The following is a 22057-nucleotide window of genomic DNA, read 5'->3' as shown; positions in this document are numbered from 1 at the left end:
AGAAAACAAAGCAGGTTAACGCTTTTTTGTTCTTAAGAGGTTTAAGTTTAAAGTTTGCAAATGCTTTTCACCCAGTTTTGCAAAGATGATATGTACTTTGAAAAGCTGCTACTGCATCGAAAACAAATGCCAATTCCCTTTTATGTGGGATTTCAATAAGTAATTCGTGGTCACACATGGTTTGCCTGCTCATTGCAAATTGTGCAGCAGTCTCATACTTTTTTAAGTAATGGGGTTTCCTTACAAGCCGCCAGACTCCTTGCGCTCCATTTAACCCATAGAAGGGCTCAGCCCAGCTCAGCAGTTGGTCCTCGCCACTTGACTTCTCGAGTGGTGATAGGATTAGGGGTAGGGATGTTGCAGCAAGAGCAAACTCAACAAATACAGTCATTTATCTGTTTTGTCTAGAGACATGAAGGGGATGGATGCACCCAGGCCAAGTGGAAGCCACAGGTCAAGAGCACTGTGGTTGAATAATACGATTTTTCAAAAGTTTCTGCAAGTGGAAACTTAAAGCATTACTTAACATGTGCACATAACACTTTCCGAGCATTTTAAAGGACGAGAGACAAAGTTCAAATGCCGAGCAACAAATTTCAACAACTGCTCACACTATCAAAAATTCAAACATCATATAGATAGCTTATGTTATCGCTTTAAACTGCTGCACTTCGTAGTTAAAATATTTAGGAAGCCATAAGGCGTTTTCGCAGGGTCAGCCAACAAGGGAATATTAAGGATTCCGATGGCGGGTTTGGGGTAAAAGGACCACAGCCTCAGCTGCTGCCAAGTTGTATGTCCGGAAGGCAATATCTGAATTCAGGTAACTGCGGCCTCCAACCAAACGCCGCGCACAATGCAAAATTTATTAGGTTTGGCGAGAGGGAAAACCGAACGAAAGCAAAGTGGAAACTCGGATAGAGATGCCCTAGAATTGGAAAAGAAATTCAGCTAGGCTACTGCAAAGGATGACAAAAGAAATCTATCAATATCCGGAACTGGAATATAACTAATATTTTCTCCTTTTCTGCAAACTACAATTATTATGACTTTTTCAATCAACAGATAATAATAAAGTAAACACCATTGGTTTACATTTTACTGTTCACCGCCTAAGGAAAATCATGACAGTATAGTAAGGTATGCAATAAATAATAAATAAACCTTAGATGAATATACTCGCATGTCAAGTAAGTGTGTTCACAAATAGTGTGCCATTATGAGCCAGCAAAATCCACAACTGCAGGCAAGTCGATTCCGCGGCATTTTCCCACTTTTGGGGACTGTATTTTCAGCTGTATCTGTGGTAAGGACGCTGAATAGGTCCTTGCATGGCTTGAACCAATAATAAAAACCCAACGGCCCAGATTTGTACTTGAATAGCCGAAGATTAAGCGAGTGTGCCTGGCACACCATGGCATAAAAGACCCTTAATGGTTTTCTTCGACGAGTCCTGTACAAAATGGACAATGCTCTACACTAATACGGGCTAAGAAGTAATACTAAGTGAGTAAGCCACCAAGTTACTGCCCAAAATGTTAATTAAATTAGCTGCAAATGAACCATGGACTAACAAATCAAACTACCTATAATCACCCCATTGCATGTACATTGCAGACAAATTTGTCTGACGCTCGTAATTTTAATTAACAGAGCAAATAAACTGTGCGTTTCCCCGGGGAAGCATTCGCCTGGCTAATGGAATACGTTGGGACTACGGGCAATATATACTATATAAATATATAAACTAGGCACTTACATAACGATACCGGCAGCCAGACAAAAGCAAACATGTTTACCCGATCTGGTGAGCGGGGTAGAGAAATAAAAGCGAAATTGGATGGTCGAACGGCATTGGCTAGTGAAACTGAGTCTCTGGTCGGAAGCTAATTAAAATTAGCGTATTTCAAAAACTTTTTTCAATGGAAAGCGCCGAAAAAATACCGCAACCCTTAGGAAAACTTAAAAGGAAAATGACCGAGTGGACTTAGTTCGCAGATGGGAAAGTGTCTACTAAGTAGAATGCTTTACACAAGTGCACTTTAAATTGCATTCAAAATTAATTGAGTTTCCAGCAGCGCAGTCTGTAGACATAATCAGCTTCATTTTAGTGAAAGGGTAAGTTGAAAACACCCAATACACTGCCAAATAATTGCTCGAAAAAGGTATTTATTTAAAAAATAATAACTATAGAGAATGAGGGTTGAGCATGAAAACAGTTTCGTCTTTAAGAAAATCCACTCATTAAAAACTATGTTTACGTGGAAAATATGCCTGTATACATCAATTCTAATAAAGTTACTGAGGCAGTTGCTCTTTCGTTGATAAGAAGTTGTAAAACATGACTAGACATACACATTTGGTTTCTGCAGAGGTAAAATTGAATTTGGCTACCAATTTCTTAGATACGTTATCTGTTATTGGAACGTTATTGGAACAAATCAGAACCGTGCTTTGACGTTGTACCAAAAACAGAAGTTTCCTAAGTGGCACGATGAATGGCCAATTAAAAACTACATCCAACTTCTAACAGCAAATGGCTTTTAATTCCTAGAGCCTCTAAAAGCCCCTTTTGATTTAATTGCTCTTGAAAGAAAATCAGTGTAAACAGTATTATTTGCTATTTAATGAGCCACATGGAGTATAAAAGGATTATTGTACTTGAGCACAAAGAGGGTTTGCTAATGAATTCATACAAGTTAATGATTGAATATTGAACAGAATATAAATAGTTTAATAAACCCTTTTTTTCCTACATTAGGGTGTATGGTGTATGGAAAATTGATAGTAGGTTTGTTGAAGGTTGCCGTTGGGCAAAAGATAAGATTAAAAACCCGTGAGCTATATACCTTGAAAATTAATTATATTAGTACGTGTCTATCAAATCAATAAACAAAAGCGTGGAAAAGTAAAAGGAACCGAGATTAGACAACATAAATAAGTCAAATATTTTACTCTGATATGTTTTATGGTCCGTTATTAAGTTGAAAATGTTTGTCTTTTCTATTGATAAAGAAAAACCCTAAGGATTACATTGCACGAATATGACAAGTATTCCTTTACAATATATAAAATCTTGAAATGGAAGTACATAATATTTCACGGACAGTTTACCGAGCTGAGTAGGAAATTACTGCAAATTTCAATTACACTTAGCACTTTGTATGTAAATTGAATGGACTGATAAATATTACACACGCATTCGTGCCTGAGGCGGCAATCAGTCAAAAAGAAAAAACAACAACCAACCTGAAAGATGGCCAAAAGCATTGGGGCCTTAAAAATACATATGACAGTCGCATGAGCAGCCGAAGGCAAAATAAAAAAAACTCAAAAAACCCCACGACCATTTGAGATTCTGACGGGGCTAACTCCATTTGCATATATTTCTCTTTCCATATGACACAGCTGCCTGTTAATTTCGAACATTTTTAAGCGAATATTCGTCTTAAAGAGATGATTGCCCTTTTTGTAAACATTCAATTCCGGAAATAAACGAATTTTAAATGAAGATATTTTTGTTATTTGGTAGACAAGCCTTAGCTGCACAGCGAAGCAAAGGGGATTGTAAAAACTTTCTCAATGGCCTCCTAATCATGATGGCTATCAGGTCTTACCCCAAATATTTTCCAATTAACCAAATCACATTTCACGATGAACTGGGCAGGTTTTTGTTTAATTGAGCACTAACGCAATCAATCTCACAAGACATCGTCTAATTTCAAGTCCATTGTGTGTGAAGTTTCAGTTACGTTTGAAAATGGAGGCTGTGATGACAAAAAGATGGTCTTTGACACGCAACCTACAAGATAATCTCGTCTAACACTTAATTAGTCAAATTTCACATCACATTAGAGCCAGGAAACTTCACCGACGAAAGGAAATGCGATGAATGTGCAAGGTGCCGTAAAGATAAAGGAATCATCATTATGACGATGACGATGTGGCATGCTGCAAATAACATCAAGTCAAACCGAAAACTCGTGTAAGGAAAAAGTTCGAATACAAGTGTCAGTCTGGAAGGAAGCAAAAACAGGACGCTCCTTCCGTTTGCGAAAATGTTGGGTCCAAATTACACAGATAGCCTTACAAACAGACAGGGACACAGTTTGAGGAAAAACTTTTCTTTCTCCTAATTCACGGCTGTCACTCTTCGAGTTAAGTAACACAAAGAAAAAAGTGACGAGCTGACGTTATCAATAAAACACACTGAAGCGCACTTGAGTTCAATATAAAATCGAAAATCGAATATACCAAAGGAATTCTTGATGCCAACAAATGGGTAGGTGGTATCCACTTTGTGGTCCTAGTTAAGCCCCTCCCACCCGTATCTTAAATAATAAAAACAAAATGGCAACCGTTCTGCGGATGAGCAGTAACTTGGCTAGAATGGCTCTGGCCTCCATTATGATGAACCGTTTGCGGGCTCAGCGGTTTACGAGGATTTAGGTTGTAAATGGGTTTTAAAGTGCAGTTTAAGGTGAAAGCATGGCCACGTTTAACAGCAGGTTGGTATACTAAAAAGTAGAGAATGGGTTACGACTAAATAAACTTTTCAGTCGATACTCAAACTTCTTTCGAAGCCAATTTTTGATGAGCTGTCAGTGGCTTTTCATTTCTTCTATCTTTTGCTGACCATTTGAAGCTTTGAGCTTTGGGCCACACTCAGTCGGGACGAAATAAAAATCAACTATGGAAACTGGGTGGCCCCTTCCCGGAACAAAAACTGATTTATGATGTCTGCCACACCACACACTCGCATTCCATGGAGCGCTGAAAGTTATGCAACATCAGCCTGTGGGCCACAGGGCGAATTACCATTTGGGTTACCCGCAACTCCGTTAATTGCGCCCCATTCCAATCGTGGGCGTGGCACCGGGTATGTGTCAGCTTCCTGCCACTGGGCGTGAAAATGGCCCGAAACTACGCCACACTTCCAGTTCCGTGGCTTTTGGCCATACTTTTTTATTAACAATCATAATTCATATTTATTAATGTGCTCAATTTGTTGTTAATGACATTACGCGCCTTTGGCGGCGATATCCTGTGCCTTTGGCCTGCACAAGGATCCATTGTCGACACCCAGTTGCCGTCATTATTTTTTCGCCTGTTAGCTGCGCACGGATGTTTGGCAAGCAGGTCGTAATGGATGACTCCTCTCGAGGTGGCATATTGATTTACCGGCTGGATGCTTCAGTGGGCCAATATGTGGGAGTCCAGCCATCTAGGGGTAAACTCCGCAATATTTTGATAAAATAAATTACCATTCGAACGGCTTTCGATAAGTATTTTGCATAAACGTTTTTCATTTGCTTAAAGCTTAAGTGGAATGATATTAAATAAAATTTAATCATAATAAATCCTAATTATTCCGGAATTCGTACAAAAGGCAGGCTTTCATAATTGTATATATTCATACGTAAAATTATGATTTTGAAAACAGGATAAGTTTGCAGCATGTTGGTCAAGGACATTTTCATATTTCATGCAACGCTTATCCTTTTAAGCAGCTCGTCGTTCTCTCATGCTAACCAGTTAAAACAAATCTCTCAGGGGCACTCATTAAAAAGGCCAACTACAACAGCTGGTGAGCAAAAGAAAATAATTAAATAAGTATCACTAAAACTAGCAGGGCAAAATATGAATCTTTAAAGACATATGTACATTCAAAATGCACCCACAAGTAATTAGTTTTTTGCCAGAGCTTTCAAGATTTTGGTATCTTTTTTTCAAACGCGTTTTGGCATCATGAAAAATGGGGTTTCGGCACACTAAATTACTAAGAGAATATGTACATTGTCCCCATTTTAAACAGACTTCCCGCAGCGAGCGTTGAAATTTGTAAAGATTTATTCTTACCGGATTTTAATGAGTCCTCAAAAGCAAAACTAAAGTGGGTGGGTAGCTCATGAAGGCAATTTGTCAGTACTTGTATGCGCAACAAGAACTTAAGTACGTTGGCATATTTTTCACAGGCAAAAAGAGAGACAACAAAAAAGGCAAATAAGACAAAGGAACATATTCCGTGCACGTTAAGTACCGACTATTTAACAACCCCAACAAACTTTGTCGCTCTGAAAATACTAAACAAAAAAAATTTTATTTCCTTAATTAAAGATGGTTTAATTTCCTTGGTACACTTCATCTGCAAATTAAAAGGAAACCAGCTATTTAAAATGTTACCAACTTTTATAATAAGTCATACAGTTTGCATTATTATATCTATAATATTACGTTTTTGCATTGTCGCAAATCTGATATTATATTTCCGAACATGCTGAACGTTATGTCCTTACCGCTCATTCGATTTTCAATGGCGCTTAATAAATTGAAAAGGCTCTAGTCCTCTCAGTTCAATCAAATGCACAGATCGCCAGCCGAAGGTCCATTCTATGCCTATTCATGCAGCCTCCTTACCTCTCTGCCATTATCGATTTAAAAGCCACAAGCGCCCTTGTTCTTGGCCTGTGACAGTCTGTGCGTGAGGAAAAGCTTTTAAGTAATCAAGAACACGAGAATGCAGCTCAAAACTAAAATGTGTTTTTCACTAATTCACTTAACAGCAAGCTTAGCCCGAATCTAAGCCGAATTGCGGCACAGTGTTCCAACCCCATCAAAGGTTGTGCCCAAGCTCACAAGACGGGTTCTTTGCCAGCTTAGCTGGGGACAATAAGTGATGAAATTGGTTTCCACTAAGGACTTCCCGCATTTTTTGTCCCTGTCCACGGCATGTGTGCCACAGTGGTCACATGGTGCTCACGTCCTTGTATTCAGACACTCACACACACACAAATGCCACCACAACCTCAACAGCACATTCACGAACACAAAGCCCGTGGCCCAAGTCTATGTCAAGTTTGAGTGGCTGCCACACTCCATCACCCATGGTCCATCCTCCTAGTCTTATCTCTAAGCCGTCCCAACCGCCTGCACTTAGAGAAACGATTCCGTCAACACATTTCGAGCATTAGCAAGTGTTAAGCTTGACAACATCTGGAAAAGAACTCCCTTGGCCAAACACGAGTATACTTTAGCACCTATTACCTAGTTTTTAAGAAAAGGTATAGCATCTGAGACATGGTATGCGGAAATTTGTCACATTTTTCTCCAGGTACAAAGAAACTGACAACACAGGCGGCTTTTCCACTTGGAAGCCTGCCAAAAACTACACACAAGCTGCACAGACGAAGAGCATAAGTGATGAGGGTAAAGGCAAACGAATTTTAATTAAATTTCTTTCTTTTCCCCACTGAAGTGCTACCTCTTGGCCGCTTACCATTAGAATGTAAATATTAAAATCAAATACATGCTTGCCTTTCAATTTCATATTTATACCATTTTAAAGGTTCAATCGAGTTAAGAAGAGTCGCAGTCAAAACAAACAATAATAAAGCAATAAACAACAATAGCAACAGTCTGTCCTTAGTAAGCAACCCTTTTGCATAACAATAAGGCAACTCTGGCAGAGCCAACCAATGATTTGTTCAAATGCCTTCAACGTCGCCTTCAAGTTCTTCACTTTTTTAGCCGACAAACATTTTCTCTCGTCGCTCGAACTGTATATATTTGCATAATAATTACAACTAAACTTTTGCTGCTCGAGCATGAAAAGCCATGCTGTTGAGGAAAGTACTACATAAATATTGCCAGGCGCCTGAATTCAGTCAATGCGCCCTGATGAAAATGTGCCATCTTAATTGTGTCGTTCGCTGGAATACCTCTTTGTCTGTAGCTCTAGATGCATCTTTCAAATAAAATAATTGAACATTAAAAAAATATATCTGCTAGTTTCAGAATGAGCTTCGCTTCTGTTTGTAGTTATGCAATATAGGTTTTTATACATAGCTTAATTCTGTTTTTTTGATAATTTGGAGATGTATATTTTTTAATCCTTGAAGGTTATATATCTAAAACGGCGAAGAAAATGTGATTTAATAACTTAGGAACATTTGACCGAAACAAATTTGTTAACTAGGTGTAAGAAATTGCATTACCCTGCTAAAATTAAATGCACCAAAAAATCAAAAAAAAAAAAAAAAAAAGGTGTATTTAATGAAAAGCGGTTCATATAAACAATTTTTGAGTCTGGTAAACAATATACCAACGTTCTTAAATAAGCGCTACATAAAAAGCTGGTAACCAGAGTTGCCTAGCCTCCGTTTTAACGTGTTTTTCAGTAAGCTGCCTTTCATAGAACCCTCATCTAGGTGTTAGGAACCACCAGGCCAACAACAGCCCTTTAAACAACCCATTTTCCCTCGTTTCAATTCAATCAACCATTAAGCATAAGCCGCCGACCGCCCAACTGGGCAACCCAGTGCTCGTCATGCTGACGATGACATGGCCCCTGGCCGTGGAGAAAGGTGTCGGAACACCGCACACCGGGCGCACCTGTCCCGCTCCCGATTCCAATTCGGAACCCAATCCCTATCCCTAGCCACCACTCTTCTCCCCGGCGGAATACCCCTGGCCGTGACTGACTGACGGTTTTGCGTGCCCAACTGTTAGAGGAAGTTGGATAAACATTTTGTTGCCCTACAGTTGTCATGACAAAGCCGACTGCCCCATTTCATATTTGGCCTAAACAAGCGAAACTGGCAACACAACGCTGGATGAGCACATTAACGAAATGTAGTAAAATACGAAAGCAAAAGATATTAATACCAATTAGTTGAAGTTTTGAATAACTAAATCTTTGATGTTCTATGCGTGACCTGAAAAGTTCACTTGAAGATACAAAAAAATTTTTTTGAAATTTAAATGGGTCGCAAAGTTTTGCTTTCCAAATCAAACTTTTTATAATAATTTTCGAATATAAAAATATATAAAAAACTATTTTAGGTATCATGAATAAACTAGAAGCAGTCAATTGCGCACCTGACTTACTTGAGTTCTTACCTTAAGATGTATGTACGTTACAACTGACTGATTTCTAAGGTCTGGGTCTTGGAAAGTGTAAAACGCAAGGAAAACCAAAAGAACAAAACTGCTTATTTGTGGTTAACCACAACACTGTAATGCAATACCGGTAAGACAGGCAGGGAAAGGGTTACAACTTGTCAACCCATGTGGACTACAAAATCTAGCTAATTCACAATTGAAAGAAACTGAATTACTACGTTTTTATAAGAATTAGAATTTTGTTAACTGCAAAAAAATAAACAAAAAGCTTGTTCATCTAACTTTGATGTTTAACTTTGTATGATGTCTAACACATTTTACTATAATAATTATACTCGTAGATAAAATATAGATTCGTAAAGTATGTCCGACATATAAGTATATTCTTGATCAGGATCAATAGCCGAGTCGATTTGACCATGTCCGTCTGTCCGTCCGTCTGTCCGTCTGTCCGTCTGTCCGTCTGTCCGTCCGTCCGTCTGTCCGTCTGTCCGTCTGTCCGTCTGTCTGTCCGTATGAACGTCGAGATCTCAGGAACTACAAATGCTAGAAAGTTAAGATTAGGCATACAGACTCTAGGTACATAGACGCAGCGCAAGTTTGTCGAATCATGCTGCCACGCCTACTCTAACGCCCACAAACCGCACAAAACTGCCACGCCCACACTTTTGAAAAATGTTTAAATATTTTTTCATTTCTGTATTGGCCTTGTAAATTTCTATCGATTTGTTCAAAAACTTTTTGCCACGCCCACTCTAACGCCCACAAACCGCCCAAAGCTGCCACGCCCACAGTTTTGAAAAATGTTTTGATATTTTTTTATTTTTGTATCAGTTTTGTAAATTTCTATCGAATTGCAAGAAAACTTTTTGCCACGCCCACTCTAACGCCCACAAGCTGTTGGACTCTTCACTTTACTAGTAACGGTATCAGATAGTCAATCACTATAGGTTTTTTTTATGTTGATAGTTCTGCGTACACATATTTATATTTTAATTTTTCAATTTCATATCTCAATTTGGTTATGTAAAATTAAAACTTTCCCACCAGAGTAGCGAAACACAAATTAAAACGGGTTTCTTGTCAACCAGTGTAGTAAATGCTGTGGCCTAATATGATTCAGTTGTGTCCATGACAAACAAAATTTGTGTAAATGCATGTGAGCTTTGATGTTACGTCACTGGGGGTGTCAATTATATTTCAAAAGTCACCAGGCGGGGGAATAAACTTTTCAGGTCAGAGGGGGAAAATGATAAATTAATGAAACCATAATAGCAATTTAATTTGAAAACTTAAAATACACAAGAGGTGTTATTTACAAAGAAACAAGAATAAAAGCGAAATAGTTGTTGCCCATATAGAGAATTGATCCAGAACTGTTTTCTCTTGAAAATCTCCCACAAATCACCCTTCTGGAATTTTCGTGGCAGCGATTATAAACTTCCGCTTGAATCTTGTGTAGAAAATTGTGTTTCTCGCTCTTTATCTAAAAACCAGAAATCTTTCCGAGCTATTCGTATCCAAGGTCCTATGTTCTGCGTAATCCAGCCACCGCAATGCGTTGGTATCGCCTTAAATTTACTTACTACACTTACTTACTATAATTTCTTATCTACAATATGCGCCATCAGATATAAGATACTGAGTTCTGTGATGCGGAAAACTGCTCTCTTGTCTTGCTACACAAATATTTTCCATTATTGAGAAAAACATTTGTTTAGTTCGTTTGATTACCCAGAAAATGCTCGAATCATACTAATGGAGTAAATAAGTTGTGTTTATAAAGCACAAATATTTAATAATAGGGCGAAACACATGGAACTAAACACGTAAACTGTCGTATAATTGGCAAATATTTTATTAATAAACAGCAACACACAAGTTAAGTAGATCGTGTTAAATTGCCCGTTTGAACCACTTCACAAAAAAATGTTCATTTTTTATGGACAGCTCATGTCTATTTATATACAACTAGCCCAAGCTAACTGAAGATCCAAGCAAAAAATAATTTGTATAGAATTGTCAAATAATAATGAGAAGGCAGTAATGTTTATAACAATGCGTGGTGTACAATTACCTAATACACTTTTATTTAGCAAACCTCTTATATTTATATTTATTCTTTCGACACCTCCAAAATCTATTTTTAATGCTCGTGCGCATAAATTAAGTTATGTATTTTCGGGTGTTTGCTAAGTGACAATATTTAGCCACAAACGACGACAAGATTTATGTGGACTGCGGGGATTTAATGAGCTGTTTTGAAAGGAAACAAATGCCAAACAAATTTTTAATGGGTTAACAAATGTGTTTTTAATGTGAAAATTAAAACGCGATTGGAAAATGAAATTCATCAAATCGGTAGAAAACCAAAAACAATCTATCTCAGTTTTGCCAGCAAGAAATAATAAAAAAAAATAGTTATGATTTTGCCATAGATTCGATAATTACAGCCAAGAATCTTATCAACCTTATCATTCTAGTGGTCTAGACCCGCACGATTACTACAGAAGGAAAAACCCATACATGACTACGATCATGGGAAAATTCTAACAAATTAAGAGAACATTAAATACCATAAAGAATTATTGCACTTGATGTGTTAACAATATGTACAATACGTTGAAAAACACATAAAGCTGGCCCCAAATGAGTAGTGAATTTCAATAAAAAAGCCGGAAGACGTAGGAAAGCCAAATGAAGAGCAATAAAAAGGGGCGAACAATGGGCGCCAGTTAGGCATAATGCATAAAATAAACTTTTGCAATTGTTAAATATTATTATCGAACTTACATCACACACACAGCGAGGCAATTTTCGATTTTTGTGCTGCTGATGATGATGTCGATGATGATTTAGATAATTTCTTTATTTCGATATTGCTGGTGGCCGCACGAATTTGAAATTTGATTTCTTTTGATTTGGCTTTGTGTTTCGTATTTTGTTGATTTTTTTTGCCTGCTCTTTTGGGCGAAACGAAAAGAAATCGCGCTGTTATTTCTGCTGTTTCTGTTTGTTGTTGCTGTTGCTGTTGCTGTCGCTTCGCTTTGCGTTGCTTTGCTTTGCTGACCGTTTTCTATGAATGAAAGAGGCACTGAGTAAAAGCAACAACTGCAACACACAACAGAGAAAAAAAAACGAGGCGTGACGCGACAGCGGAGAAAAAACCGAATCGGGAGAGAGGGAGTTGTGGAGGGGGGAAGGCGGGGCGAAGCGAAATGTAACGAAACGGGTTTTCACGTAGTTTGTAGCACAGTGTTGCGGCCCTGGAGAAAGAGAAACGGTGGAGACACGCAAAAACTTTTACACTGGCCTGCACACACCGTGCGAAAGGAAGAGATGGTGGGAGGAAGGGTAATAGGGAGGCAGAGGCGAGGCGAGGCAGGGCTCAGCTGATTCTGATTGGGATTTTCGGGCATGCCACATGCAGCGGCAACAACAACAAAATAGCTCTCTCTCTCTCTCTCTCTCTCTCCCTCTCACTCGCTCCGACTCGCTCTCCTTGCTGCAAATCGAATTTTATGTTGTTTATTTAGGTGACGCTCGCGCACACATGGGCAAACATTTCAATCTGTGTGCTGCACACTTGTTTTTCCTTCTCTAGCACCGATTCCACGGCGATTTGTGCATTTCGCACAATCCGTTCGGCGATCTTTATCCCAATCGTTATCTTTATTTTTATCCCAGACAGGAAGGCTGGCTTTCTCCGCGCCGCGCCGCGCCGCACACACACACACCCACACTCGACACGTGCACACACCTTGATGCGCTCCTTTGGCGAGCCACTCATTTGATTTAAAGGCCTTTTCCGATTGGCACGCGCGTCCGCCACCCGCACACACGCGCAAAAACACGACCGTTTCGCTTAAAGTCTCGAAATCGAATGGCATATTGCCAACTCCCGATATCTGCCGTTGTTGCGGCGTTGCCACTCGATGGTCTTGGTATTTCTACAGTGTGACCGTGCCAATCGACTAGGAAAGCTCTTAGGTTGCTCTTAAGAACACTGCTGCTAACAGCATGTTAAATTTATGTTAATCACATGTTAAGTTTTTATGATTAAGAGAACTCTTTTCAGCAAGGCATACATGTTAATTTTTAGTTTTGAAAAATTAAGGTTTTAGACAGCTGATTTACATAATAATAAGAAGATCCCATACATAAACATGTAACATCCGAAATGAAAAATATAAAAATTTAAGAAATGTATACAACATATTCGACGCGTTCTAGCCACGGTCACACTGCTGCCACACTAGGGTTGGTGCACAAATAACCCCCGGTTGTTGCACACACTAAATGAATCAAAATTCAAACTAAATTGCATTTTCACATTTCTTTTGAAATAATGCTTAACTTAGTTACTATTTAAAAATATATTCGTATTCAAACGGATATTCTATAATTATCGCAATAGTATCCTTATAATTTAATTTCCTCTTTCTTATAATTTATTATTTCACCAGTTTTTGAAATGTATCTTAAATCTTAATTCATCCAAACTATTTCGAAATACTTTACTCTAGTTTACATTTTAAACTTTTAATCAGTAACTCAACTTAACTTAAAGACCGTACAGAATTCTTTTACAAAGTCGGATTTTTTATACACATTATACATACGTTTTAATAAGAAAAGGCTAAGAAATAAACATATCTTCGGTTCGCTATGCTGCTTTGTACGTCAAGTGAAATAGACTTCTGTGTCTGCGAAAGGAACGAAATGAAATACACATGGTCAAGCGTCGAGACTCGATGTCCACCAGTGGGACTCTGTTCCCTACTTAAAGCTAAAGCTGGCTCATATCATCCGAAGTTCTAGTAGTCGCGATCGGGTTCCAGCTTGATGGCTCTCTGCTGTATTTGCGCCAGCAAGGCCTCCTGCCGCTCCAGATAGGCCAGGAAGTTGTGCTCCATGGTGATGAACTGCTTCTCCTTGTGCTCGAGCTCCTGCAGACAGGCGTCATTCTGCTCCTCGAGCATCTTGTTCTCCTTGCGCAGCTCCTCCACTACGGCCATTGTGATCTTGCCCGTGTGTGGCAGAATACTACGACGCCCTCGTCGCCGTTTGGTCGCTGAACGTTCGGCGTCCGACAGGCCGTTGGTGTGGCCCCCATATGGCGCCTCCTCTGCCTCGGGCAGGCTGTGGTTGGCAGGCATGAGAGGGATCCGCCGAATGGCACTGTCGGCTGCAGCTCCCTGCGGGCAGTGGTTAGCCGCCATTCCCAGTTGCGTTTCTGTGGGATTGTGTTCAGTCTTCACCGGATGGTGTTGGTCGTCTTGCCGCGGCTCTGTCTTCACCACTGCGTGCACCAGGGGCTGTGGATCGAGAAAGGCGCTTCCGTCCGGGTCGCGCTCGAACTTCAGGTGGGCGGCGGACGTGAGATGCAGTGGCGGCAGGGAGGGCAGATCCACCCGTGCTCTCGCGGCGGCCGTCTCCAATACATTGCGCGCGTGGAAAAGGTCCGTCGACGGCCTGGCAGGACGGAAGAGGCTGTCGATCAGCGGATAGAGGCGCCAGTCGGTCTGGAAGTCCGCATTGCCCTCCGCGCGGTTGCGCTCGTTTCTGCAAAGGAGGAATAGGGCATATTAGCACTTGGACGTGGCCAGAGCAGCTGCGACTTACAAATACTTGTTGCGGTAGCTGTTGATGCGCCGGCGAGCCTCCTGTTTGTTGAGACGCACGCCGTGCTGCTGCAGGCCGTGCGCGATCTCCCGGAAAATGGGCAGGTTGTCCGTGTAGGAGGGTATGTCGTGCAGGTGCTCGCGCCAAAGCCGCACCAGCATCGCCTCCTCCAAGGAGGTGTAGTAGCGCAGTCGCAGGTGCTTCTGGCCACTCATTTTCCACTTCTATTCCGTGGAATCGCTAGCATCCAAACATTTTCGTACGTGACCAAGGACCAGTCGCGGAAAGCGCGGAAATACCAAGAACGCTTTTAGTGCGACCCGGCAGCAGGTGCAAAAGATACAACCAACGGTTTTTACTTTCATATACATAGTTTTACAGTTCTTGAAATCTTCGGAAGTTAGAAAATATAATATGATTCTTATTTCGATCAAGCGACTTTATTTATATCAGTTATGCTTATATCAATTATAAAATGTAGCCAATGCTATCTATAATGTTCCCTTGCTATCTAAGTGTTATTTTCTCGAATTTTAATGCGTATGAAAGTAAATTCTGTAAACAACAGATATATAAGATAGAAATTGTGTTAATTCCCTGCGGAGTGGTCACCCTAAGCTATGGGCATTTTCGGCGTTTTGGGGACGCACGGTCACACTCTTCTGTGTATCAGAGCTGTTGTTGATTTTTTGTGCAGAAAAAACTACTCTTGGCTTCCCGTGTGTTCCACCATTGTGCCGCTGCGTCGCATTGTGTAATTGGAGCAGAGACCGCACACCCAGAGGCGCCGGAACAGGGAACAGCATCTGCGGGAGCAGAAGCAGGAGCAGGAGCAGAGCAGTCGATGGACTACGATAAGCTGGCGTTGAACGCGGGCGGAAGCGGCAGCGGTGCCGAACAGGATTTGGGTATGTGCGGTGGTCAGGAGCTGCTCGAGGGCAGGGGCAAGGAGAAGGCGCGTCGCTACTGGACGCCCAGCGAGGAGGAGCGCCTGTACGAGATCTGGGGACGCGACAACTGGCGGCTGACGCGCACCGGCAAAAACACCATATTCTTTGGCCGGTGGGCCGAGGAGCTGCGCGACCGGTTCGCCGTGGACGTGAAGCCCGAGGAGATCCAGATGAAGGTCAACCAGACCAGGGCCAAGTTCAGGTAGGTTAACCATTTGACCACGTCGTTATGATTGCATGCTAACAGAGCGGTTTCCACTCAGGCAAGTCAAGAAACAGCTGCAGGCGGATCCATCCAGCCATGCTACGCGCTGGAAGAAGTACGACATCATCAACCGCATCCTGAAGAACCTGCACAGGCCCAAGAACGCCGATCCGCTGCCGCCAGAGGCCCTGCTCAACAACCGCGACATGACTCCGCCCCGGGATGATGTGTCCGCGGAGCAGTTGCAGCAGCAGCAGCAACAGCCACAGCAACAATCCGTTCAGCAGCAGCAGCAGGGCCTGGGACTGGCCAGTGAGCCGAGTACGGCCACCTTTTACAATAGCAGCAGCAATAGTAATCACGGCAGCAGCCACAACAACAACAACAGCGGCGGAATGAGCTTTAGCACGGAGCTGTTCACGGACCAGTACGACGAGGTGGTCAAGCAGGAATACGAGGACGAAGAGTACCGCTCCATTCCCTTTCAAGAGCAGTTGCAACAGTATTCACCAGCCGAGCCTCAGCTGCTCGAGTTGCAGACGCCACAACAGCAACAACAGCAGCAGCAGCAACAACAGCAACAGCAGTTCCAAGCGAACTATGAGCCGCAGTTTCAGCAGCAGCAAACTCAATTCAATAACAACAGCGTCAATAACAATAGCACTGCGGCCACATCGAGCGTCAACCACCAGCCCATCACGGCGGTAGCCTATATCAATAGCAGTAATAACACCATCAGCGTGGCCACAAACGCAAACGGTGGTATGTCCGCGCCGGTGTCGGCACAAGCTCCAGCCTCAGCTCCGGCTCCAGCACTAGCTCCAACTCCAACCACCAATACCGCCGTCGTTGGCGCCTCCCCCGTTCCTGTGCCACGCAAGCGGGGTCGTCCATTCGGCTCTGTGAATCCTCCACACGCAGATTCGCTTGAGGCGCTGTACATGGAGGAAGTACGGCGAAAGAACCAGCTGCTCTACGAACAGACCAAGATATGCCGACAGCGACTGGAGCTGGAGGAACGCAAGGTTGACCTCATGCAGACCTTCTTCCCCAAGTGTCTCGAGCAGCAGGCGCAGATCCTGAGCCACGTCCTGCAGCTGCAGCAGCAGACTCCCAGCCACCAGCTGCAAAATCAGCACCCAACGGCTCAGCGGCCGCAGTGAACAACTCTTCTGACTTTCGAAACCTCAATTTTGGACCGCAGTGTATGAACAATTGTTTTTAGATACTGGGTTGCTGTAACATGCCGCTTGCAGGCTGATCGGTGCCACGAAACTTAACAAAAATCATGCAACACTGTTTATAAGATTTAAAATAAACTTAATTAATAAATATATTAGTTTATTATATTATTATACCAGAAAGTCGCTGGATTATTGCCTAAACCTTTTGGGTTTCAAGCTGTAGATAATATTGTTTTTTTTTTCAGAATCGTTCTCTGCAAATAAGTTATTCATTTTTTAATAGAACAAATTGAGCACCATCATTTTAGTTGCTTCATTTGACAGCGCTGAAAAGTATGCAATATTCGTATGGAAGGAGTTGGCTTGGTAAAATACATCCTTACTGAATAAAAAAAAAACTGAAAAAGGGTGGTTGATATTTAGAAAAATCATTTTTAATCTTCTTTGAAGCTTAGAATAAAATTAGAAATCGAAAGTAAAAACCTACATATGTTATTTTTAATTCAAAAGCCGTGAAGGTAGACGCCCTTTTAATTGAATTTTACATGGAATTTATGGAAGGAATGATTTACATGAGGGATTCTCGACTATTGGATACTCACTATTCACAGAAAAAAGCCGGTCATTCTGTGCCTTGAAGTTTGTCTACTTCAAATATGTAAGTATGATAGACATAAACTTTAAAAAAAGCTCCGTAAGCATTCATATACATTCATATGTAGTAAACATTTAAAGGATGTATCTTATTCCTGTAGTAGTTTTCCCCAGAAAGCGGTATCTGCCAGCTCTTAGGGCTTCCACTTGTTAAATGGGGTCTTTCGCTATGGCTTTTCCTCCATTGGCCACTAATTTAATATAATCATTTACGCTCAGCAAAGCCAGTTCACTCGCTTTTGAGATGCCAAGCACTCCGCACTTGTTTCCAACATCAGATTAAGCGTGGCCCTTTCAGCTGCAGCTATACAGCTATGCACGGTGGATTTAGCTTGAGTTGCTGGTTGCTGTTGCTCCAATTAGCATTAGGATCTGTTCCCGCAGCGGACGCGGAGCACAGAACGCGAGTGAAAAGCGCATGGAAAATTAGGGAGGCATTGTACGGCTTGGGCAGGCGACTATTAGCTTTTAATGGCACCTGGAATACGGGTAAGCCATTCAAAAATGTTGTTCAAATATTGAAGAAATATTAAATATTTATGGATAATTTATCAAGAAATCCCTATGAATGTGCGACATTCAAGTGTAATCTTTGTCGGCAAGTGTAAGTTCGTATGAGCGGTGTATAAATGGCGACATCTGGCAACGCCGCGACGCGCTCAACAGGTGGCTCTCACTCGCTCAGTCGCGAGCTCTGCCGCTGTCGACGTAGACGTCGGCGTAGACATACGCGCTAATTGCTGTGTGATTGTAATTGATTTCTGATTTCTGCTCCGACTCCGACTCCGGCTCAGTTGCATTTTAGCCGCGCCGCCGACTGTTGCGTGTTGCGGATTTCGCGAAGTGACAAGTGTGAAGTGGACTTCAACGATCTACGATTTTACGGGCGGCATACAACATGCTAGTTAATCCGCTGCTGATCGCTGCCCTTGGCCTCCTCATGGCCATGTGTCCGCGTCCGTCGACGGCGGCGGTTGTTGGACGGATCGAGGGAGCGGAGGGCAACAAGACAGCGTGGGAACTTACGGAAGCTCTGTATGGCACCTCGGGGCTTCGGAGCTTCAATGGCACCTGGATAACAGGTTCGTTGCTTATTGTCATCGATCCCATCGGTTCTGGGTCGTCGAACCTTTTGTTGTCCCATCACACCACCAACGCTAAGAACCTTGTCTTGTGCCTTGGACTGCTATCACATATAGCATCACCCGCGGGGAATTATCATCTTGGGGGGAATTAACATCCGGGGAATTCCTACCGCGAGTGCTCCGACCCTTATCAATGAGCTAATTTACGTATAATACGGCTGGGCAATTCATTTCCCCCCTATAGTAATGCACAGAAAAAAGAATTAACCCAGAACTATAATACTTAACTGATGAAGAAACGAAGAAAACTTGCTAGACTTACAATTTGAGCTCAAGTTTTGGCTAGTTTAGTATGCTTAATCTTATCTTGAATGAATTACGATCATCATTCTGCAGCTCGATAGTACGATTATTTAGTGTTTCTTATCAGCGACGTTTGGTTAACCATAATGGCAGTGTCCAGATAGTAGAAAAATCTTAGATTTGCTTTCCTTTGGCACTTCCAAGTTACTTGGGAACTTTGCGCTCTACAATGGCTTAGTAATAGGAAATTTGGTTGTAGTTCGATGATGTTCCCTATAAAGAAGGGCATTTGGTGCACAGTTATGAAACTGGCGCGATGCCAGATTTCTCCTACTTAACTTTCGAAGCACCAAATTTCTAGTTGCCTTTTTTTCTGGCGGCATTCCAGATTCAATGACTCGCTTTACTTCAAACAGCTGCAATTGAAACTTGTACAAAGTTAATTAGTTAGTAAGGGTGTTTGTATTTGTATATGTTATCTAACCAACCTGTGGGCATCGATACGATCGCCAAAAAATCTAAAGAACGATAGAAAGTCAGATACCCTTCACTCGGATCTTTGATCTTCAACACATGCACTTTTTCAGATGACGAGTTCTATTACACTGCCACCGACCGATCTATCCACAAATTCAATGCGGCCACCAAGACAGATGTGATCTTCCAAAACTCTTCATTTCTGGTAATGCACTTTACATACGATGGAAATGGATTGGAAAATGCTAACGATTCACTGTTTTCAGAACAACTATGTGGGTGCCACCTTCTCACTCTCGCCCGACAACACGAAGATCCTCATCCGGCACAACCTCACGGAGAAGTTCCGGCACTCGTACATAGCGCAGTACGACGTCTTCGACATCGAGACCAACACATCCGTGCAAATCCACAAAGGCGAGAAGCTGCAGTACTGCGGATGGTCGCCACTGCGGGATCGCCTGGCCTACGTCTATCTGAACAACGTGTTCATCCACTTCAACGAGAGTTCGGAGGTCAGCATCACGGACGACGGCGTGGACGGGGTGGTCTACAACGGAGTGCCCGACTGGGTCTACGAAGAGGAGGTCCTGAGCAGCGGCAGCGCGATCTGGTGGTCATCGGACGGCAGCAGGCTGGCCGTGGGCTTCTTTAACGACACCGAGGTGGAGACATTCACCTACTTCCTGTACGGCGACGGCGCCACCACATTCTATCAGTATCCGCACGAGGAGCAGCTTAAGTATCCCAAATCGGGCTCCAAGAACCCGGTGGTGAGCCTACGCGTCTACGACGTGTCCGACACTGATCCCATCGTGCACAGCATCGTGGCGCCCGTGGAGATTGTCGGAAGCGATCACATCCTGCAGAGCGTTGTCTGGTCGAACGCGACTCACCTGCTCATCACCTGGATGAATCGCCGCCAGAATCTCACCTCCATTCAGAGCTGCAGCTACCTGGGTGACTGTGCGGAGGTGAGGCGACTGGAGGAGCCTCGCGGCTGGGTGGACATTGGCACGCCTACGTGCCTCACCGCTGGCAAGAGCTGCATCTTCGGCTACTTCATAGACAACTGGCACCAGGTGTGGAACCTGGACCTGGAGACTGGTCTCAACAGTTGGCAGTCGCGCGGTAACTTCACGGTTTTGAACGTTTATGGATATGACGAAGCCAGGGACATACTGTAAGCATACACCTTAGTATTATATAGAAGCGATTCCAATTGAAACACTCCTTCTGCAGTTACTATCAGGCAACTCTGCCCGGAGATCCCTCGGTTTACCATGTGTTCAGCAACGATGAGTGCCTCAGCTGCGGGCAAATCGATGCGGATGGAGTGGCATGTCGCTCCGCTTCGGCCACGTTCAGCAAGTCCTTCTCCTACTACACGCTCTCCTGCACCGGACCCAATCCCAGCTACACCAGGATCTTCGAGGCCGCCACGAAGTCACTCCAGGTGGACTGGGAGCCGAACACAGCGTACCGCATGCAAATAGAGAACAAGCTGCGTCCCAGCTATCGTTTCATGAATGTCACCCTGGCCGATGGCAGTGTTGGTTACGCCAAGCTCGCCCTTCCGCCCAACTTCGTGGAGACGAAGAAGTACCCACTGATCGTGGTTGTCTACCAGGGACCCAACTCGGTGCGAGTGACCAACGGGTTCACCCTGGGCTACGAGGCGTTTGTCACGACCTCGCGAGAGACGATTTATGCGTATATTGATGGCCGTGGTACGGGTAACAAGGGCAAGGACCTGCTCTTCTCGGTTAACAACGATCTGGGTGATCACGAGGTCGAAGATCAACTCTTTGTCACTCGCTGGATGCAACAAAATCTGGACTTCGTGGATGCGGAGCGTTGCGGCATTTGGGGATGGAGTTATGGTGGCTACATGACGGCCAAGACCATTGAGAAGGATGACGAGCGGGTCTTTCAGTGCGGAGTTTCGGTGGCTCCAGTTACCTCATGGCTGTACTACGGTTTGTCAACTCTTTTTCATTTATTTTTATTATTTTTTCAACACCTTCAATGTCTCGCTGTAGATACGATTTACACCGAGCGCTATATGGGACTTCCCACTGAGAATGACAACTTGGAGAAGTATATGGAGAGTAGCGTGTTCACCAACTTGGAGAACTTCAAAAGCCACGACTTCCTGTTGATTCACGGTTCCGGCGACGACAATGTCCACTACCAGCACTCCCTGCTGTTGGCCAAGTTGCTACAGAGAAAAGATATTCAGTTCGAGGAACAGGTTGGTCCTAAAACCTAGAATTTATTCACATCGACACGTCTAAAGCTCTTGCCACATTTTTCAGACCTACACCGATGAGAACCATGGCATCGGCAATGCACTGCCCCATTTGTACCATACCATTGATGCCTTTTGGACCAACTGCCTTAGCCTAGATGTCTACGAAGACTCTGCATAGTGAGCAGCTTTCGTTAGCCTAGTCAAATACAAGTATTTGAAATTTGTCCTTCTGTACTTTTATATCCCCATTCCCGTAGAAATATTAAATATCTGTATTTCTGTTCCTGAAACGATTTTTATGTAATATATAAATGTTTTTCCAAACAACAACAGCGCTAATAATAAACCGAGTATGTATATGTACGTTACTGTGTAATCATTGGATCTAATAGAATAATTAATGAATCGATAAGGGGTAT

At 42.7% G+C, this 22057-nt stretch overlaps 4 protein-coding genes across 8 annotated transcripts in view; 2 read left to right on the top strand and 2 right to left on the bottom strand.

The window, feature by feature from the left end:
• The window catches only part of LOC120449556 (beta-1,4-glucuronyltransferase 1), a 35141-nt gene extending 22327 nt beyond the window's left edge, over positions 1-12814 (bottom strand). Inside the window, exons 1-2 of one of the 3 annotated variants that reach the window (XM_039632111.2) lie at positions 12662-12814; positions 11695-11864 (exon numbers count right to left, since the gene is read on the bottom strand). The gene's annotated coding sequence lies outside the window, so the exon portion shown is untranslated. Of the gene's footprint in view, positions 1-11694; positions 11978-12661 lie in introns of all 3 variants that reach the window. The other 2 variants (XM_039632102.2, XM_039632093.2) reach the window with 2 other exon arrangements.
• A 515-nt stretch (positions 12815-13329) lies between these two features.
• On the bottom strand, positions 13330-14883 carry LOC120458686. The gene is made up of 2 exons (XM_039646423.2): positions 14527-14883; positions 13330-14466 (listed from the first exon to the last, which is right to left on the bottom strand). Exons 1-2 carry the CDS (start codon positions 14739-14741, stop codon positions 13719-13721), a joined length of 963 nt encoding a protein of 320 aa, XP_039502357.2. The 5' UTR covers positions 14742-14883; the 3' UTR covers positions 13330-13718.
• A 288-nt stretch (positions 14884-15171) lies between these two features.
• Positions 15172-17019, top strand: LOC120458434 (myb-like protein AA). The gene is made up of 2 exons (XM_039646077.2): positions 15172-15678; positions 15740-17019. Exons 1-2 carry the CDS (start codon positions 15371-15373, stop codon positions 16842-16844), a joined length of 1413 nt encoding a protein of 470 aa, XP_039502011.1. The 5' UTR covers positions 15172-15370; the 3' UTR covers positions 16845-17019.
• A 799-nt stretch (positions 17020-17818) lies between these two features.
• Positions 17819-22001, top strand: LOC120456308 (venom dipeptidyl peptidase 4). Of its 3 annotated transcripts, none has more exons than XM_044006884.1 (6): positions 17819-18008; positions 19495-19589; positions 19651-20567; positions 20627-21363; positions 21427-21638; positions 21703-22001. In XM_044006884.1, the coding sequence occupies exons 1-6, from the start codon at positions 17834-17836 to the stop codon at positions 21814-21816; spliced, it is 2250 nt and encodes a 749-aa protein (XP_043862819.1). In that variant the 5' UTR covers positions 17819-17833; the 3' UTR covers positions 21817-22001. The 3 variants fall into 3 exon arrangements, with proteins under 3 accessions (XP_043862819.1, XP_043862820.1, XP_039498995.2); XM_039643061.2 differs by lacking the exon at positions 17819-18008 and adding an exon at positions 18303-18601; XM_044006885.1 differs by lacking the exons at positions 17819-18008; positions 19651-20567; positions 20627-21363; positions 21427-21638; positions 21703-22001 and adding an exon at positions 18267-18608 and having other exon boundaries at positions 19503-19589.
• The last annotated feature ends 56 nt before the right edge of the window (positions 22002-22057 follow it).

This window comes from Drosophila santomea, chromosome 2L (genome assembly GCF_016746245.2).
Source record: "Drosophila santomea strain STO CAGO 1482 chromosome 2L, Prin_Dsan_1.1, whole genome shotgun sequence".
Lineage (NCBI taxonomy): Eukaryota > Metazoa > Arthropoda > Insecta > Diptera > Drosophilidae > Drosophila > Drosophila santomea.
Note: the sequence above shows the minus strand (reverse complement) of the source record. Positions and strands in the feature narration are given on the sequence as shown.

Excerpts from the sequence above, each read along its gene's own strand:
- LOC120456308 (XM_039643061.2), top strand. The coding sequence starts at position 18,418 with ATGCTAGTTAATCCGCTGCTGATCGCTGCCCTTGGCCTCCTCATGGCC. Across the intron at positions 18,602-19,494 it reads CAATGGCACCTGGATAACAG|ATGACGAGTTCTATTACACT; the intron begins GTTCGTTGCTTA and ends GCACTTTTTCAG. Across the intron at positions 20,568-20,626 it reads GACGAAGCCAGGGACATACT|TTACTATCAGGCAACTCTGC; the intron begins GTAAGCATACAC and ends CTCCTTCTGCAG.
- LOC120458686 (XM_039646423.2), bottom strand. The coding sequence starts at position 14,741 with ATGAGTGGCCAGAAGCACCTGCGACTGCGCTACTACACCTCCTTGGAG. Across the intron at positions 14,467-14,526 it reads AGCTACCGCAACAAGTATTT|AAACGAGCGCAACCGCGCGG; the intron begins GTAAGTCGCAGC and ends CCTCCTTTGCAG.
- LOC120458434 (XM_039646077.2), top strand. The coding sequence starts at position 15,371 with ATGGACTACGATAAGCTGGCGTTGAACGCGGGCGGAAGCGGCAGCGGT. Across the intron at positions 15,679-15,739 it reads CAGACCAGGGCCAAGTTCAG|GCAAGTCAAGAAACAGCTGC; the intron begins GTAGGTTAACCA and ends GTTTCCACTCAG.